General features: G+C 43.0%; 2 protein-coding genes across 9 annotated transcripts in view; both read left to right on the plus strand.

Moving 5' to 3' along the window:
• LOC110532181 (ral GTPase-activating protein subunit beta) overlaps window positions 1–3,530 on the plus strand; it is a 46,426-nt gene extending 42,896 nt beyond the window's left edge. For all 8 annotated transcript variants that reach the window (XR_016483292.1, XR_016483293.1, XR_016483294.1 and 5 more), the window contains 2 exons: window positions 141–289; window positions 542–3,530. Coding sequence is in view for 5 of the 8 variants with exons in the window: in XM_090184418.1 (XP_090040544.1) it covers window positions 141–289; window positions 542–738 (346 nt within the window). In the remaining 3 variants the exon portion in view is untranslated. The remainder of the gene's footprint in view (window positions 1–140; window positions 290–541) is intronic.
• A 413-nt stretch (window positions 3,531–3,943) lies between these two features.
• The window catches only part of prex1 (phosphatidylinositol-3,4,5-trisphosphate-dependent Rac exchange factor 1), a 115,827-nt gene continuing 99,570 nt past the window's right edge, over window positions 3,944–20,200 (plus strand). The window contains exon 1 of the mRNA XM_036988120.2: window positions 3,944–4,623. Within this exon, the coding sequence (XP_036844015.2) occupies window positions 4,480–4,623 (144 nt within the window). The 5' untranslated portion in view covers window positions 3,944–4,479. The remainder of the gene's footprint in view (window positions 4,624–20,200) is intronic.

Genomic DNA, 20,200 nt, shown 5'->3' on the forward strand with positions numbered 1-20,200 from the left:
TTTACATCACACTGTGATAGTGAAGACCAAGTCTCATATTTCCTGTTGAATAGAATGGAAATGTCATGTCTTTCTTCAAACCCCACCGGCCTCTCTCTGCACCTCTTTCCCTCCTCCACTTCAACTCTCCCCCTCTTCAGGTCTGGGCTCCTGGAGAAGGACATGCCCCTGATCTTCATCCACCCCCTAAAGACGGGTCTGTTCCGGGTCAGGCTCCACGGGGCCATGGGCAAGTTCAACATGGTCATCCCCCTGGTGGACGGCATGGTGGTCAGCCGCAGAGCACTAGGTGACCAAATCATCTCTTTTTCTCTAATCTCTCATTTCTCTGTTTCTCTCTCTGTCTCTCTTTCTACCTCTAGATTAATTTCAACGGTCTCTCTCTGGCTTAGTCATTTATGTTATGCTTCCTTCTCTACCCATTGCCGTGTTGCCGGTTTTGTCATCCTGCCCCTGGGATATTACAAACTACAAATATGACTAAATTCCACTCCTATTTTGTTTGGCTCGTTGTCACATTCTACTTGCTGTTTTCACCCAGGGTTCCTGGTGCGCCAAACGGTCATCAACGTGTGCCGGCGGAAGCGACTGGAGAGCGAGACGTACAGCCCGCCGCACGTGCGGCGCAAGCAGAAGATTGCAGACGTCGTGCACCGCTACCGCAACAAGCAGCTGGAGCCCGAGTTCTACACCTCACTCTTCCAAGACGTGGGGGAGGGGAGGCCAGTTCACCTTTGACCTCTCCCCTCCCTTTGAAAAACACTAACAGACACACACTCTCACACACACACACACACACACACACACACAGACCCAGATTCTCTATATTTATACAGTTCTATTTTGTTATTTATGTCAAACGCTGCCATTGACGTCGAGAGCAGTGTCAAAAAAATTGTTACCAGGTGCAAGCAGTACATTTGTAGTACGAACACATCTGAGCCTGTCTTTTTGGTGGCTATTAAGCCCCAGTTATGCTCGGGACACTTGGCATTGAAAATATACTGCACATCCTTATCAGTCTACTCTATGCTTTGTGGCACCAGTTTCTGACACTATAATTTGCAATAGGATAATCTAATTTTGGTCTTTTTTTAATATTATGATGAAGAGTGGACAACGTTATTGGCCTTTTAATTCTCCATTTTAGAGTTTCTGTTTTTAATGAAGATGTAGCCTAAATGTAGATGGACCAGACTCCTAGTATAGGGTTACTTGATCATTTTACATGTATCATATCAATACAGATGGGGAGAGGAAGGAGAGACTCTGGGATTTGGATGCAAATCTGGGATTTGGGCCGATAACGTGCGGGTGGTTGTGGTGAGAGATTTGGTGAACTGCAGTTGGATCAAGACATTTTACGCGAAGGATCCATATATTACTTTGAAAGTGTTTACATCTTATCTATAAACGATCGTTTAAAAAAAAAAAGCATTCTCCTCTCATGTATCTGTCCAAAGTCTTCCATGTCATTGAGAAAATGGAGTTGAACATTGCAGCAATATTAGGCATTGGTCAGCTTACTTACTGAGTCTCAAAACATGGAAAAATAAGCAAAGACATTTAAAGGGGTACTTCACCCCCTTATCTAAATTCTTCTGTTTTCATACCAGTTTTAGGGTGTAGTGGTGAACTATCCCTTTAATGTTGGTCAGCTGCTAACTGAGAGATTGCATAGATATTGTTCTTACAATGAAGTAGACCAGTGTTATTCGTTCCAGCACTGAACCATTTTGACATATAGGTCATATTGCACTGTTTGTGTGAGACTGCAGATGTCAACATTGCATCTGAGGTGTTTCTGGTCTCGTCTGCAAGTCTAATCAGATCAGTCACTCCATCCCACGCAACGGCATGTCTATACTGGATGCGTGATGCAACACATGGAAGTGATGGAAGATGAGCATACGGTTCTTCTCCTTTCTGCTGATGGCACATGGTACTTCTCCATTCTGAAGAAGGCACACTTTTTGTCAGATGTGTCTAGGCATTGCTCTTCTTTATCAGAAATGCATCTCCTTGTGTACGGAGAAACGGTGTTGGTCTCTTTGAATGTGTGAGATTGTCTCAAGATCTATTATGTTTTTTGTTGTATCTTCTAAAAGAAAACGTTATGCGAAAATACACTTTGTTTCATTGGATGGCAAGTTGACTGATAGGCTAGTTGTACTTGACCTTTCCTTAATACATGTGATTAGGAATCAGAAAATGATTAGAATTAACAGATTTTCATATTCACTGCAAATTAACAGTTTTATTCCATCTATACAATCGTGAGTTTACTTTGCGTATTGCAATTGGTTTACCGATTTTTGTTTACTTACTGTGCTTTTAAAAGCCCTGAAGCGAACCCTTTACTGTCTGCCTGTAATAATGTGCATTTATTTATGGCAATGATTGAAAAGGATAAACCTCCATACATATTTATTTGATCTTTAGTCTTTATGCACTGAGCACATTTTTATATAGATTTTTTTTTAACTTACTATTTCTTTTTTTTTTTTTTACAGTGGTCTGCAGTTTGGAAATATACTCAAGGAATAGTTTTATCTTGTGAAATGTAAATGACGAAAAGACTTAGGGTCTATTTTAACAAACCTAACGCAATGGGGCGGTAGCACTATAGGTCCAGGGGTGTGTCAGAAATATTTTAGCTATTTTCACAGTGGGAATTATGGGTACAGTAGCTGGCGGTGGTGCGAAAAGGCTGGGTTTTGATGAATAAATAAGTTCTAGATGTGTTGAGGTGCTCCCTGGCTAAATATGTGGTTGCTTCAAGTTGTGTATTTCCTTTATTTTGTTATCCAATCCAATTGGACATGCCAGATGTTGTCAAAAAGCAACATTCAATTTACTATTGATAAGACCCCCAAAAAAACAGTGAATAATTCTCGTCAAATTCGAATAAAAACAAAACTTGTTTGTAATAGGCTACATCTAAATCCAGTTACAGGCACCAATTACTCCCCGTGGGCATATAATATTCAGACAATGTAGACAATGGAGGGTTTTACACACACTTTTCACAGGAGCTGGAAAAAATTTGAATAGATATTTATTTGTCTGAAATAGACCCCTTAGTCTATGACATGTTTAATCTATCATTGAATTAGATTGTCTTACTTTTTGACGGTTTTATGAATGTATGTGCTTTTGCACATAGCCTACCTTTTTTTTGTTAAGGAAAAAAAGTATGGAATATTAATTAATCAAAGCAATTGCATACAATCAATAGCTAATCTTATCCTGAATTACTTATTTGTTGTTTGGTAATATTTAAGAACTTGTGTTGTACAGAAAGGAAGAATTATATGTAAAATATAAGAAATGGTGAGGTTTGTCTGTTGCATTCCTCTTTTAAAAAGGCAAAAACAATATGTATGTATGTATGCAACTGTCTGGGAGAATCACAGTGGAACATGAATGTAACCTGCATTGATTAAAACTTATCTTTTCATTTAATCCTTTTGATCCCCAACCTTTGTTTACATGGTGTCTGAGGAATAAAGTTGAATCACACTTTTTAATGTTCTCTGCATGAGTGGATTGTTTGAGTTTGATGCTGTGCTACGAATGAGTCCACAAGAGGTCCCCTTGCGCTGACATTTATAAATCGGACACTGCTGCTGTTGGCGTTCAACTACAGTGCTCGAGTCCGTAGGAACTTGGTGGTAGCAAATTGTTTCTCAGACCCTCTTCATAATAATGTCAGTCCTCTAAAATATTAAATTGAATCCATAAAACAGTCGACTTCATTTGCAGCCTGTTCCATTGACTTGCCCATCAATTTGTTCAATAGGCCTGGTTTGTGCCATGCATAAAGTAAAAATAAGTAGGCAGCCTTATTGAAAGAATGACTGGGCATATGTAATTAAGAGGTGCAGAATTAATTATTTGATGTTGAACTTAATTAAATTCGCAATGTTAACGTAAAGACAGTCCCTACACTGCTGCACTTCTGAAAGCGACCACTGGCACGTTGTTGCATTGCTCTCATTCCCCACAGAAGCCAAGAGGACAACAAGCGCTTTTCAGACTGCCTTCTGAGAGTCTGTGAAATTACTGCTGCCTGCATCATGTGCTGTCGTCTCCTCAAAACTTATGTTGACACACAACTAACCATCTCGAGAACATGTGATTTAGCAATCCTCAGCCTTTATTGTGAGCTGTACATTCTCAGCTGAAGTTATTTTCTTGTCGCAGAATCGGATCTCGCAAATCGATCAGCAGTCATTCGTCGTTTATTGCAGTGTCTCTGTCTTTTCTAGAGAGAAAAAAATCAGAATAAAGACGCATGTTTTTGTTTTGTTACTTTTGTTGAAGTTTATACGCATTGCGCATCATTGCATTGGGGTTTGAAGATACGGTGTTGAAAATGGACTTAAACTGCAACTAACTCGGAATACTTTTGCAGTGAACCAAGTATAAATAATAATTGAACGTGTTATTTTCCTACTCTTTGGATAAATATAAATTATGGAAGAAGACGGGCAACATGATAACGGCGGTGTTCACGGCACCAAAGATTCGGACCGCCAGCAACGCTTGAGGCTCTGTGTTTTAAATGAAATTTTGAACACCGAGAGGGATTACGTTCGGGTATTGCTTTTCCTTCAATCGGTAAGTTTTTGATCGCTCTTTCTTTGCCTCAATTGAACCCATGGCTACTTGCCAGACAGGATATTTATATTGTTCAGCTGTTGGCAAGCAGTTGTATCATTGTATCACAAATTGCTGGCAACAAACACCCTTGCAGAAAGTGAAGTCATGGCCAGCTTTCTACAGCTGCTGCTGGCTGAATCACATTCCAATTTTTGGTCTTAATGTGTAGCGACAGTTCACCATTCGGTTGATGGCAGCCTGTAGAGTGGTGTCCATAATAATGATTAGCTGCATTTTATAGTTTCCGTTGGGGGAACGGGGACTTCACAGGCTTGGGCTAGTACAACACCGTTGATTTTGGAACGTCTTCCGCCATCATTCATCAGTCTGTTCATCTTGTAAGTTCTGATAAAACCCCAGTAGAAACCGTGAATTTAATAGAAGCGCAATTCAAATGATGTAGCCTGGTTTCCCGCTGATTCGCGACAGTAATGGTGTGCATTTATTCATTGATAATTGCGAGCCAATGTATCACTTCATAGTAAGTGTTAGGTATCACGTTTTCTATAATCACATCTGAATAATGAATGGGCTCATTTTTCACGCGTCACCCGAGAACACACCGCTGTGCCCGAAGCTCGAGTCTAGACCAGCTGCAGGTGGCAATTCAATTTGTCACCTCTCCTTGTCATCTCTTTGTTTCCAGTCTCCTGTGTTGTCTCCTCCCATTATCCGGGCCGTCGTCTCTATGCACAGTGCAGGTGGCCTCATTGATGGATGATGACAGCCTAACCTTGAACCATGGCTATTGCAAACTGCTATATGACAGGGTTTCCCAAACTCGGTCCTGCCCCCCCCCCCCCCCCCCCCCCTTGGGTGCACGTTTTGGTTTTTGTCCTAGCACTACACAACTGATTCAAATAATCCAAACTTGATGATGTTGAGTTGGTTATTTGAATCAGATATGTTGTAAGATACAAATGACCACATGTGATTGATAAGCATCCAAGGGCTGGAAAGAATGATGACATGTGCCCAATGGATTTGACACATTTGAAAAGACGGCTGTCAGTCAATAGGCATTCTGTGCTGGGGTGAACTCAATATTTTGTCCTCTTACACACTTCCCATGGAGAGCCTGAACATGGAAGGGGGCTATGCATGAACATGAAGGTGGGGTTGTTCTATGGGAATAGTGTATGAAAGTAGAGTAATTAATGAACAAGCATTAAACTAATCAACTGTTCATTTTTAGACCTGTATGACTCTTCACGTTTAATCCCCAATACTCTTCACGTTTAATCCCCAATACTCTTCACGTTTAATCCCCAATACTCTTCACGTTTAATCCCCAATACTCTTCACGTTTAATCCCCAATACTCTTCACGTTTAATCCCCAATACTCTTCATGTTTAATCCCCAATACTCTTCACGTTTAATCCCCAATTTATTATTCACTTTATGTGGAGCAGCGTTGCATAACGGTCAACAAACCTCATTAACTGGTGTAAAGCAACCGGGGACTAAACACACACCATGACTCCCAACTTCTATGTATTTCTAAAACATACAGGCAATGTCTGAATCTCATCCTCCTACTTCCCCTCACGGCAGCCTCTTGCCTCCCATTACATCATGTAACATCTCTTAATTTAACCCATGCTTGCTCAGGTGAAGATGGGGCCAGGGGGTGGATAGCCCCAACAGCAGCACACTGCTGTCCACTTAACTAACCCGTTCACGTCACTCCAGGGGTTAGACTCTAGAGACTTTATGTTTATGGACAATTGCAGAATCAACTGTCTGCTGTTGTAATGATAAGGCTGATAATACTATTTACAACTGTTGTAAAACTCATTTTCATGGCACCTGGGTTTTGTGTGAGTGCATGTGGCAGTGCATGTGGCTATATATGTGTGTCTGTGTATGATCTTGTGTGCTTCGCATGCTACCCAAAGTCCATTGATCTAGTGACGGCCATGGCGTGGCATCAATGGCTCAGCGGATTGTGGAAAGTCTCCAACACATCCATAAAATCAGTTTCGCTCCAATCCTGGCTAATCCGATAATGCTATGCTACTCCCTTCTCCCCTCCCTGCCGGGAATCCAAGCTTTTGTCGTCAAACAGCCAATCTGGTGTTGATAAGGACTGTCTGGCTGGGGGTTAGATGGGCCAGGACTGAGGCCATATGTTTTTAGTAAAGATAGCCCCAGTCTCTCTCTATCCCCCCATTGAAGACACCTGAGCCGATAGATGGGGAGTCAGTGATCACCTTGGGGGAGATTGAGAGTGTAATCTGATACTGTACTGACCACTAAGCCTCACAGCTTTTCCTCTTTGAGAGACACTTGGTCGGTCGGTTGGTTGTTTGTTCATAATCTACGCTGGTTATGAGAGAGGCTGGGGTGAAATGGAGGCGCAGCGGTTGATGAAAGAATACCCCCCCCCCCCCATTGCTCTCGCCATCGATTCTGTTTCCCCCACCTTTTGTGTTGCAACTAGTCTGCATCAAACACACAATCGATACACGTACGAGCGGAATGACACTCAGAAATGTTTATCGAGCTTTTGACATCTCTAACCCACGTCCCTTATCTCTTGGCAATTACCGAAGCCAGCGAGCATATCAAATTGGCTGGGTGGGGGTGGGGATAACAGGATTCGTTTTGCGCCACAATGTCATTCCAGATCTCCGGTCCCATTTTTTTGGGGGGACTAGTAGAACCGATGCTTTGCATTTGGACAGCTCACTTTAATTTAATTTCAGTCTTTGGTGGTAACTGGTATCTACTCATGTTTGTTAAATGGTACGGTGCTTTATTTGCGTTGATCAGCTCTCTGAAGAATTGGAGTGCGGCGCTAGTTTTTTCTGCTCACATCAGCTCGGATTTTCCCGACATTATCCTACAAAATGTAGGATATGGCATGAATATGGTCAGTGACATCATCCTGTGTGGATGTGGTGTGGGATTTCCACAACATTTAAGCAAACCTTAGAAAAAAGGAGATGCAACTTTTACAACGATTGGTGTTTTTGTAAATGAGATGTCTTTTTGCATCCTGACCACTCGTCACAACATTGGAGCCTTGCAAAAAACAAATTGGCCATAATATCCACCCAAACCTCGACACGCTTCTCCCACAAACCTCCACCCGACCTGGGTCGTGTTCAGTAGGGAGAGAACGTTTTTAGACAAAGTTTAACGACTATTTACCATCTAGGACTTGTCCAATTAGAACACTTATTTGGTTTTCCGTTTCAAAGCATTTTGCTACGGTCTCCAACTTAACTCAACCCTGGACATCTACATGGCCTTAAAACTCTGTATTATCGTAATGTTCTGATTAGCTGGGTGATAACCTCTGTCATAACCACTGTCTGTCATGTGCGCATGTGGAAAAGATGGAAGTGGTTCAGGGATGACTTTGAAACATTTGATACTCCATAACCTATAATAGGAAACATCTGGAGATGTGCAGCCCTTTGTAACCCGCCCCTGGCCACACACACACACACACACACACACACACACACACTAGATAACTTACTCGTAAGGGGGTTCATCTGATTTGTGTGTGTGCTTGAGTGTTCCTTCCCATGCCAGTGAGTATATGACCGAGGATATGTCTGTGGTTTCCTCCTTAAAGGTGAAACCTTCAAATCCTCTTTATTTCCCCTTGCTGCCAAGCTGGTGTTGACTCCTGTGGCCAATCCAGCTGTGGTGGGGCCAATGACAAGCCTGGTTGAACAAACAGGATGACCCACAAGGCTGTGCTCATTACCTTGGAAGACACACAGGAAGTCAGCCTTGAGCTTCCTCTCTAAGCTGCTCTCTCCATCATCCCGCCATCTCTCCACACTAGGATACACCAGCATCAGGTTTCTCTGCCCTGGTGTCTACTACTATAAATAGGTCCGTTTATAACTCCCGCCTGCTGCGCCGGTGGCTTCAACTCTGTAACCCCAACTCCAGGGCTCTAACTAACAAACCAGACTCTACTCTGCAAAAGGGAAAACGCCCCGTCGTGTCTTTATGGAAGGGTCTGGAATAGAAGCGCTGGGGGGTTGCTGCTGGGTCCCGACTCCTGCCAAGTAGTTTGTTTCTGGCCCTTTTAAATACGCTTCTTAATAAGACTTCAAAGGCCTGACACGAAAGCTCATCATGTGCCTCAACTTGATGAGTGACCAATAAGGAGCCAAAGGCCCAATATCTTTACCTGTCTACTCACCCTGAATTTATTCCCACTGCTCTATTGATCGTTTCATACAACCAGTCTGAAACTTCCGTCTTTGAAGTTGTTTGTGTTACTTGAAAATGAGAGGAGTTGTACAAAACAAATGTATCAGTGATTGGATCGTCTCTAATCAATCAGAGTATCAAAGTTGATAACGTCATCATGTAGGCCGGCTCTGGCCCAACCCATCGGTTTCTGGGACCAATCAGAGTGGTCGGAATGTGTTCGCGTTCTAGAACTCATTGGGGAGGGAGGCCAATCCAAACTCATCGTGGAGAAGAAACGTCAGTTGGCCAGAGCGATGTGGATGGGTAGCCAGGCAGCCAATATCTTGTAGAGTCTGACGAACAGCAGTCCTTCTACACTATGAAAATGTGCTTACATATCCAGTTGTTTCTTTAGATTCTACGTGGTAAGCATTGTTTTATTGATCTAAAATAGTCCAAATACACATTTCAGGCAGCGCAAGAGGAGTACTGCCTCTTGTCTTACCCTTGAAACTGGCTCAAGGTTTTGATTGAATAAAATCTTAAGTCTCAGCATATCCAGGAGACCTCTACTCCTCCCCAAAGCTCACGTAAATTGCCCCCCATTGGGCCCTGTCTTTGTATCCCATCCTGTCTTCCAACACTGTGACAATTCCGTTACACAAGCCCTACAGTTCTGTCCAAACCCAGGGCCAAGGCTTAACCCTCCAATGGGAGGTATGCATTTGATGTCGTGCTCCTTAAGAAGTCACAGCGCTCGGTCTCCCTCAAGACAATTAGTACCTTATTGCAGCCGTTATGTTGCCAAGCCAACAGATTACAGCCACACCATGACACAAAAAGAGGAAAGTGTCAGGCCCAACTAATCTTGGTTTCATTTCTAGTCATGTGTGCTCGTAAGCCATTTCTTTCCGAAGCATAAGACTGCATCAGGAATTTGAGGAATCTAGTTAACGTGTCTAAACCTCTGGAGTAGCGCAGTGGCATAATGTCACATACCCTGTGGCTATGTTTTCAAAATGTTACAGATATTTCTGAGCGGATTAGCATAGGAGGGAAGCACATATCGAGCTACGTGTTTGGCATTGAACTGTCTATATTGGACTGATCACCCTGTTTTAATCCTACTTGGACTGCCACATACATACATATACAGTTGAAGTCGGAAGTTTTCATACACTTAGGTTGGAGTCATTAAAACTCTGTTTTCAACCACTCCACAAATTTCCTGTTAACAAACTATAGTTTTGGCAAGTCAGGTAGGACATCTACTTTGTGCATGACAAGTCATTTTTTCCAACAATTGTTTACAGACAGATTATTTCACTGTACCACATTTACAGTGGGTCAGAAGTTTACATACACTGTTGACTATGCATTTAAACAGCTTGGAAAATTCCAGAAAATTATGTCATGGCTTTAGAAGCTTCTGATAGTCTAATTGACATCATTTGAGTCAATTGGAGGTGTACCTGTGGATGTATTTCAAGGCCTACCTTCAAACTCAGTGCCTCTTTGTTTGACATCATGGGAAAATCAAAAGAAATCAGCCAAGACCTCAGAAAAAGAATTGTAGACCTCCACAAGTCTTGTTCATCCTTGGGAGCAATTTACAAATGCCTGAAGGTACCACGTTCATCTATACAAACAATAGTACGCAATTATAAACACCATGGGACCATGCTGACATCATACCGCTCAGGAAGGAGATGCGTTCTGTCTCCTAGAGATGAACGTTCTTTGGTGCGAAAAGTGCAAATCAATCCCAGAACAACAGCAAAGGACCTTGTGAAGATGCTGGAGGAAACCGGTACAAAAGTATCTATATCCACAGTAAAACGAGTCCTATATCAACAAACCTGAAAGGCTGCTCAGAAAGGAAGAAGCCACTGCCATAAAATAACCAGACTATGGTTTGCAACTGCACATGTAAACAATAGTTGGAAAAATTACTTGTGTCATGCACAAAGTAGGTGTCCTAACCAACTTGCCAAAGCTATAGTTTGTTCACAAGAAATTTGTGGAGTGGTTGAAAAATTAGTTTTAATGACTCCAACCTAAGTGTATGTGAACTTCTGAATTCAACTGTATGTGTGTGTGTATGTATGTGTATATATATATCTCTTTCTTCCTTCTAGCTTTTAAATTCTTTGTGGTGTTAAATCATTTTCTGTGACGCCGTAATTATTGATTTAATGCAGAAGCATTTGCTTTAGGAATTCAAGGGGTAAATGGTGGTTCATGAGATAGATAAACGTGGATCTCTCTGCATAGTCGCGGTGAATACAATACCATAGGCATAGCAGCACTGTCTGTTGAAAGACTGTTCTCTCCCTGTCAGGAGTCAGTGACGTTCTCAATTGGCCTGTGTGTTTGTTTTCTAGCACACTGAAGTACGTAGACAAAGTGAAGTCTATCCAGATGTGTTGTTCAGTTTGAATGAGGACACTTCGGTGACACAAGCCTTCAATGTAAAAAAGTCACGACAAGGAATGTTAATGGTCACACAAAGTGTTTTCGAAATAGGTGATATATGATGAATTAGTTACATGGCCTCCCTTGTAAAAGGCAGCAATGGGAGACCATCAATGCCCGCTTGACATCTTGACCTGAACAAAAGCGAGACAAGTACTTTCCCAGAGCAAGCCAATACCCATTAATTGAACAGGGCGTTTTCTTTTCTCCTCCCAAGTGAAAAGGTAGAATGGAAGGATGCCTGTAAAAGTTTGGATTTGAACCCAATGGCATGTCAGCCAGTCACACAGAGAGAACTATCCAGGAATTCCCATCAGCGCCCTTTGGGAATTGCCTGGAACAGTTTGTGGACAGAGGCTGCTGGGCAGCGAAACGTTTGTCAGGATTGTCAAACAGAACCAGATGTGTGGGGGATTGACGGGGGCGAAGGTTACCATTCTATTGAGAAACATTGACCACAACCAAACGCTACGACCGTAGTAGACCTTCCATTCTGACACACTCTCCAACCATGAACAGCGCCAAAGGGTTTTGATGAACGTTGAATTGTAGTTCCGATGTTGAACTTTCTGCACCCCGGCCTAGTTGAAGACTAATAGAAGGTTGATTTGTGACAGTAGTGATGGATGGGGTGTGTGACTCCTTGTGGTTTATCTTAAGACCTCTAATTGACTGTGCTCCGTGTCTACATGCGTGCTTAAATATGAGAATATGTTGGAATAGTGGGCGAACACTCTATGAGTGTTTTGAGGGAATCCTATTTCAGGGACGAATCATGCACTTACGTTGAATGTTCGCTTTGTCATGCATTGATAAGTGAACATTTGACTAGGAACTTAGGATTTACCCCAATGTCTGTACAGTCATGTACAGGTAACTTCCAAAATAAAGGAAACACCTGAGTAAATGAGGGATACAAAGTATATTGAAAGCAAGTGCTTCCACACAGGTGTGTATACAAATGCTGGGCAGACCTAGTTGGCAATTTTCTAGCCACAATGGCTAGAATAAGAGATCTGTGACTTTGAAAGAGGGGTGATTGTTGGGGCACATTTGGCAGAAGACTGCTCAACTTGCTGATGTTTCACGATAGGGCCGTCTGTCACCAGATCTCAACCCAATTGAACACTTATGAGAGATTCTGAAGCGGTGCCTGAGACGGCGTATTACACCATCAACAAAACACCAAATTATGGAATTTCTCATAGAAGAATGGTGTCGCATCCCTCCAATAGCATTCCAGACACTTGTTGAATCTATGCGAAGGTGCACTGAAGCTGTTTTGGCGACATGTGGTGGCCCAACGCCCTATTAAGACACTATGTTAGTGTTTCCTTTATTTTGACTTACCTGTATTTTTCTACTGTTGTAAAACTAGTCTCATTGGGTTCAGTTAAAGATGGCATGGTACCATCTGATCAGAAGATGTGTCATGGTGGAGGGGTTCTGACTTAGAATATGTGGACAACTACAAATACCTAGGTGTCTGGTTAGACTGTAAACTCTCCTTCCAGACCCACATTAAGCATCTCCAATCCAAAATTACATCTAGAATCGGCTTCCTATTTCGCAAAACAAAGCATCCTTCACACATGCTGCCAAACACACCCTCGTAAAACTGACCATCCGACCGGTCCTCGACTTCGGTAATGTCATGTATAAAATAGCCTCCAACACTCTACTCAACAAATTGGATGCAGTCTATCACAGTGCCATCTGTTTTGTCACCAAAGCCCCATATACTACCCACCACTGCGACCTGTACTCTCTCTTTGGCTGGCCCTCGCTTCATACTCGTCGCCAAACCATTTGGCTCCAGGTCATCAAGTCTTTGCTAGGTAAAGTCCCGCCTTATCTCAGTTCACTGGTCACCATAGCAGCACCCACCCGCAGCACGTGCTCCAGCAGGTATATTTCACTAGTCACCCCCAAAGCCAATTCCTCCTTTGGCTGCTTTTCCTTCCAGTTCTCTGCTGCCAATGATTGGAACGAACTGCAAAAATCACTGAAGCTGGAGACCCATATCTCCCCCACTAACTTCAAGCACCAGCTGTCAGAGCAGCTCACAGATAATTTCACCTGTACATAGCCATCTGTAAATAGCCTATCCAACTACCACATCCCCATATTGTATTTATTTATTTAGCTCCTTTGCACCCCAGTATCTCTACTTGCACATTCATCTTCTGCACATCTATCACTCCAGTGTTTAATTGCTATATCGTAATTACCTCGCCACTATGGCCTATTTATTGCCTTACCTCCCTTATCTTACCTCATTTGCACAAACTGTATATAGACTTTTTTTCTACTGTATTTTTGTTTATTCCATCTGTAACTCTGTGTTGTTGTTTGTGTCGAACTGCTTTGCTTTATCTTGGCCAGGTCGCAGTTGTAAATGAGAACTTGTTCTCAACTAGCCTACCTGGTTAAATAGAGGTGAAAAAAAATATGCCATTGGCTGTTCTCTCATCAGTTTTGGTGACTAACTGGCTGGGAACAATGCTTCACAGAGAGAACACCGTTCAGCTGAATCGGGACTGTTTATTGGCTACGGTACTGTCTCTGCCTGGTTCCGCTCCTCTTGTCTGATTCAGGACCAGTGGGTGTCTGCTTTGATCCCATTATGGCCGTGATCGTATGCCAGGGTGCTAATGCACTTTCCCCCACGAGCCATCTCCTCAGCGGGTCTCAATGACGCTGCTTATGTCGAACTGATTGATACACATGCACACACCTCATGTTGTACCACTAGGATTAATATGGTTAACCATTTCACTACATATTGAAGCTATACTTCCATTGCTGTCAATAACTCCCGATTCCTCTACATTAATCAAATGTTAGAAGGTAATCTTATCTAGCGAACAGCAATAAAATGGGCTGCAGTATGGAGTGGAGATCCACAAGTTACCCAATCCATTTGAATTCAATCTCTTTCTGACAGTACCCATTTTGACTTGAATGAAACCTTCCATAATGTATTTGTTCATTGTATAAGTGATCAGAAGGTGACTTTTTGGAGATGAGTTTCAAAACATTCAAGAGACAAAGACATTCAAAGTTGACCAATTTTGGCATACCATGAGACATCCATGTCTTCATCGCTGGAAAAGATAAATGGTTGAGATTGATATCATTTTAAAAGCATATTTATTTATTTCATGTCAATGATCTAAAATGCTTCTTCATGTTTGCATGTTTTGTAGCTTAGACCCTATTTTGCATCAAGGTTTTGTTGTGCCGGCCATCGGTTCAGACACATTAACACAAGTTATTTTCTTAGATCAATGCACACATTGCACAGTTTTTTTTCTAGGGCTAAATCAGATCCAGTCTAAACTGTGCGATCTAATAGGGAGTTGTAGTTTCCAACAGGCCAATAGTCTACATATTTTAATGCATAAAACATGGTCATTGACTACAATGACCATAACCCATTGCGCATCTACTTGTCCGGTCTGTTTTTCTTTTACGCCTGTGGTAATTAACTGATAATTGGTATTCAGCAGTCATAAAAGTATGCCTTATTTACTTTGAAGAAGCACTAAAATAGTGATTATTGTCAGACAGCATAGGGCAGGAGCTCTATAGAGATGATGACGTGGAATTGAAATAAAGTCATCAAATAAAACAAATGTAATATACACAACTGAACAATTTTATTAAAGTAAAGTGAAATAAATGAGTGATGAGCAGTAATGAGACTACCATCATGGGACTTTTACAGCATTCAACCCAAATCATCTAAACCAGAATCAAAATTAATTTAGTATTTTTTAATAATCAAACCGAAGCCGAACCGTCCTCAAAAAGCACTAATTTCTCAGCACTACTGATACATCTACTAAAATGGGAATAGATTTTAAATGTCAACTTTTTAAAATGGTACCACAAAGATGGTTGGAGGTCCACACATCAGAGAATGTTGACTTGAATGGGAATATCTGTTTTAAATTATACTGTTATAGGAAACCTATTGAAATCTAGATAATAGATATGGCCATTTTAAGTTGACATTCAACAGTGGGTGGACCGTTGGCCGTCTTTGGGTAGTAATTAGAAGTAGAAATGTAAATTTTAAATTGACATTTTCAGTGGTGTGCCAGCTAAATTGCAGTTGTCTGAAGGGATGGGTCCTATTTCTATGATTTGAAATAACACCCACCCTGTGTACAAGAGCGTGTTATGTCTCGGCCGATGGCGGGCACAGCACAAACACCTCAGATGATGTACAGTGGGTCTAAACTGAGTTTTTAGAGGAATGAATAATGTCAATATTTTGACAACCCCCCCGTAAGCTTTTACAGATTTACAGATGGACTATGTACAGCTGCAGCGATCGGTTAGCTGCTCAGATAGCTGATATTTAAAGTTAGTGAGGGAAATGTAAGTCTCCAGTATGGAAAGTTTTGTTTAAATTAAAAGGGATGCTGTCAAAAAGTGATTGAATTTAAATGGATTTACATCACCGTCAGACAAAGGCCTGTATCATAGTGGAACCTTCCAGATCTCTGACAGCTCACCCTGTCCCACTGATCCCTTTCACAGTGGACACACATCCAGACGGCCTCTCCACTCTGTCCCTAGATGTTATCTCCAGTGCCACACGTCCCCACTACTATGTACTTCTCACGCAAACGCACATTATAGAGTTGGCTTTGGAAGTCTGTAATTATTGTTTAGAAGTGTGTGTGTGTGTGTGTGTGTGTGTGTGTGTGAGGGGACTGTCCATAATTATGTGGCAGCAACGGCGGATCGACTTGAAAGAGCCAAGAGCTCATAAAAGGATATTTATAACCGATTCATTACACGTTCAGCGACTGTTAAGTCGGGAACACTTACCCCCAAATGAGATGGTTAAAAAGACCCTCCCCTCCAATTGGACATGCTTCTTTTCCACTGGGCCAATAAAAAGGCCCTGGTTCAGAGGACGTGCTGTATTTCATCATTTCTGCAACCCAGAGGTATTTGAATATTCAGGCTTCTCACTTACAGGCAAGTAGCAATATGAGATGCATTGTACACTGTACCCTGTCATGATAGAAGCCTCCATTCTCACAGAGTCGTGTTTAATTATGGGTTCTAGCAGCACAGCTGCAGGAACTCATTTGTTTTGGTTAGAATTATTATTATTATTATTATTATTATTGTGATCCCATTCCTTCTAGACATTCAATAACCAATTAGTACAACGTTTTACGTTGGTTTTTCAGCTATGTTAGAAAGCACAGCTTCTTGCAGGATTTCTGACAACCCCCAGACAAAGTGTCATGTATGGAGAGACTTCTTGTGTGTGACGAACGAGCAAATGTTTCTGAAGTCATTGTCAGTCATTTAAATGGAACCAATCTCCTCAGACCTTCAGAGAAGACCGCACAGGGTCTCTCTTGTCTTTGAGAGGAAGATTCTGCTCTAGTCTTCCTGTCTACAGCACCACTTTAATCGAATGGAGGAGACCGACTCGTCCCCCGTAGCGAGCCAGCTTCCGCCCGTGTGAGCCACTCAAAGAACCATGAACTCTAAAGCCTTTTAAAGCGGAAGTGAGACGGGGAGAAAAAGGAGAAGACTCAAAGGGGACTTTGTGTTGGCGATGAACTTGGCCAAGAGGGTCGCTTTTGGGAGAGAGTTGGCTGGTGGGGGAGAGGGTGAGATTTTAGAGGGGGGTCAGATAATTTACGTCTTGAGAGAAAAGGGGGTTTGTTGGGGTTCCCTTCATGGTGGTGACACGATGGGGCCCTTTCTCTCGCTCTGCTGTGGCCCGGCCACAAAGAGGGGATTTCTTCATTTATTTCTTCAATTTCATGCCATGTCGACCCAAAAGGGCCTCTCGGCCTCCTCTCCAAGACTACCCTGTCCACCCTCACTGCCAAATCTTTCCCTCCCTTCCCAGCAAAAAACCAAGAGCCCCTTTTTTGGTGGACACTACTGTTTTTAGCTTGTTTTCTTTTGGGGGGGTTGTGGGCGGTGAACTGCGATGTTAGGCTACTTGGACAAAGCTTGGATCTGCAATTCACTCAGGAACTTCGTTTTTACTGGTGTGGGAACTGGAGCGAATTGAAAAGGGGGGTTGGGTAGAGAACCTGACAAGTGTATTTAGTGCTTGGCTATGTTATTGATACACTGGGTTCTCTTGTGACTGAGCTGGCCTGGTGCTCATCGACGACCATAGCTGCTGAATGCTGATGTAGCCATCGCTGGTGAGCAAACAGGAAAATTCTCCAGCTTTGTACCAGTCTCTCCCCTGACTCCCACCCCAATGCTTGGTTATGTAAGACCTGCTAGACTACCGTGAGAGAGTTCTGCCCCATTACGAATCATGAAATGGGGTTGGCAGCATGTATTTAGAAGTATATGCAGTACCTGTTTCTTATGAGTATTTCCCATATCATTTTCTCTTGCCCAGTAGACTGCCTACAAGTGGAAGACTTCCAATCCTGTTAGATTTTGAAAGATTCCTAAATGTATTCACCGGTGCCGATTTGCGTTTTTATTTTTCCTCTCCATGTGTTTCCTGTTCACACCCACAGTTGTTCATTGACCCATGAAAGGGTTCCTACCAGAGAAGGTGAAATAGGGATCTTTCTCCTCAATTGACTGACCTCTTTAACAGGTGCACACGCACACACAGGGAAAAGAGAACCATAATAACGCACATACTTTCTTCACTTTGCCCATGGTCGTACCCAGATGTAATTCCTGGAAACCAGTGATTGATTTGCTTTTTCATCATACCACTAATACTTTAGGCCACTTCCCCTACAGCCACCCATCACAAAATAACAGCATTTTCATTTGCTTAATAAAGGCATGCGTGAGACCATGCATGAGTTTAGTGGCAAAATGTACCTGCCACCCTTCCCCCGGCCAACCTTCTGCCCTCCTCCTCCACCACGTCTTCTGCCCTCCTCCTCCACCACGTCTTCTGCCCTCCTCCTCCACCACGTCTTCCGCCCTCCTCCTCCACCACGTCTTCTGCCCTCCTCCTCCACCACGTCTTCTGCCCTCCTCCTCCATCACGTCTTCTGCCCTCCTCCTCCACCACGTCTTCTGCCCTCCTCCTCCACCACGTCTTCTGCCCTCCTCCTCCATCACGTCTTCTGCCCTCCTCCTCCATCACGTCTTCTGCCCTCCTCCTCCATCACGTCTTCTGCCCTCCTCCTCCATCACGTCTTCTGCCCTCCTCCTCCACCACGTCTTCTGCCCTCCCCTCTCTTCACAATGGACGAGCGGCTCCTTTTGTGACTTCTGCTTTTTCTTGCCCCTCCCCCTCTTCTCCCTCTTCCTTTCCCCTCAGCCCTTGGCCCTGAGCTGCAAAACATCTGACTGTCAGCAACAGCAATCACATGAGGTGCAGAGAGAGGGCTTAGAATTTTATTCAAATGCACACACTTATTTTTTTTAAAGAAACCCCCGTGCTACTTTTAGCATCACGTTCTTTTTTTCTGCCTACCCCGCTGCCAGATTAGCGGCATGGGATCCACAAAAAAGCTCTCCTGTCTGTGATTGAATGAAGGACTGAAAAAGGCTTATCCTTTTTGGCTCCTTGTTTAAACACACCCCTCACTGATGTGGAGAGGGAACGTGGGAAGATGAATGACGGTAACTCAACAGTAGGACTTTTGACAACCCCAGTCAGACGTTTGGTTGTTATTGTTGATGTTTGGAGAGTGTCACTATGTCAATGTGACTTAGCAGTGAGCACACTCCATGAGTTGTGCAAAAAATGTCGATACACGGACAAATGTGATGTTTAGTTCAACGCCAGTTAACTGCCGAAACGGAACAGAACATCCTTTGAGACATTTAACAAATCAGCCGAGAAGGGCCCCCTCTTCAACCCCCTGTGTCATTCATAAGGTTGTGAAGTAGAACATTCCTAGTCAAGGTGCCGTGAATCTCCTGATTAATCCTGTTAAATGAATCTGGATAACCTTTTCAGAGCGTCTATAACCCCATTAAAGGGATCCCTTTCCTCTCGTGAATCCACGTGTGTATTCAGTGAGGGGAAACATTTGGAACATTGCAGATAGAAATGTAATGAGTAGAGATGACGCCAGTCCCTGTTCTACTCAAAACATTTCTAGCTGAACGTGCTGTAACCTCCTGAACAGACCCCACGTGCTAACAGCGTGATGGCACTTCCAGCATCGCCACTACAGCTGACTGACTTTGTGTGAGGATCTCTGATTTTTACCCCACTTTCGCAACTTGGAACGCTCTCGCCGGCTGTTATGACATAGCAAAATGATCCACTTCTCTATCAGTTAATCCCCAGCTGAATGCACCACTTTTTTTGGGTTTCTTACTGAATGTGCCAATTTAGATTTCCCCATCAGATTGATGTTGCTTGTTATTTCACAATGTAAAGAGGAGATATAGCTGAAGCACTTCCTCCCCCATGTCCTTATGGACACAACTGCATCACAGGGACTATGGGGTTGATTTGGTCCACACGACCAGTGGAAGTCGAGCTTTAATGGATGTAGTCTGGTGTTACCATTACCACTCTCAACAGAATTGTCTCAAATATGAGCTGATTTGAAAGCGGCCTTCTTTCTACGTCCGTATTTAATGTGATTTTAGAATTTTGAACACAATCATGTTTAGATTGGCGAGCTTAGCTCAGAGGGACCACTTGTCGTCAGACTGGCTTAGGGTCAGAAAATAGTGTGTTTAGAATCAGTGTTGTGTTCCGTAGGCATGAAACGGGCGAGAGCGTTTTAAAGTGGAGGAGGTCGCCAACTACCTTCCAATAAGAAAGGTTCATTGCTCCATTTCAGATATGTTTTCTGTGGCATACCCAGTGAACCCGACCCAGGCTCTTCAATCAGAGGGCAGACGTTGGAGGCAGCAGGCCTTTTCACTCTCCAGTCACTTTCCAGTTGAGCGAAT

This window comes from Oncorhynchus mykiss, chromosome 9 (genome assembly GCF_057628025.1).
Source record: "Oncorhynchus mykiss isolate SJ-2025 chromosome 9, ASM5762802v1, whole genome shotgun sequence".
Taxonomy (NCBI): Eukaryota; Metazoa; Chordata; class Actinopteri; order Salmoniformes; family Salmonidae; genus Oncorhynchus; species Oncorhynchus mykiss.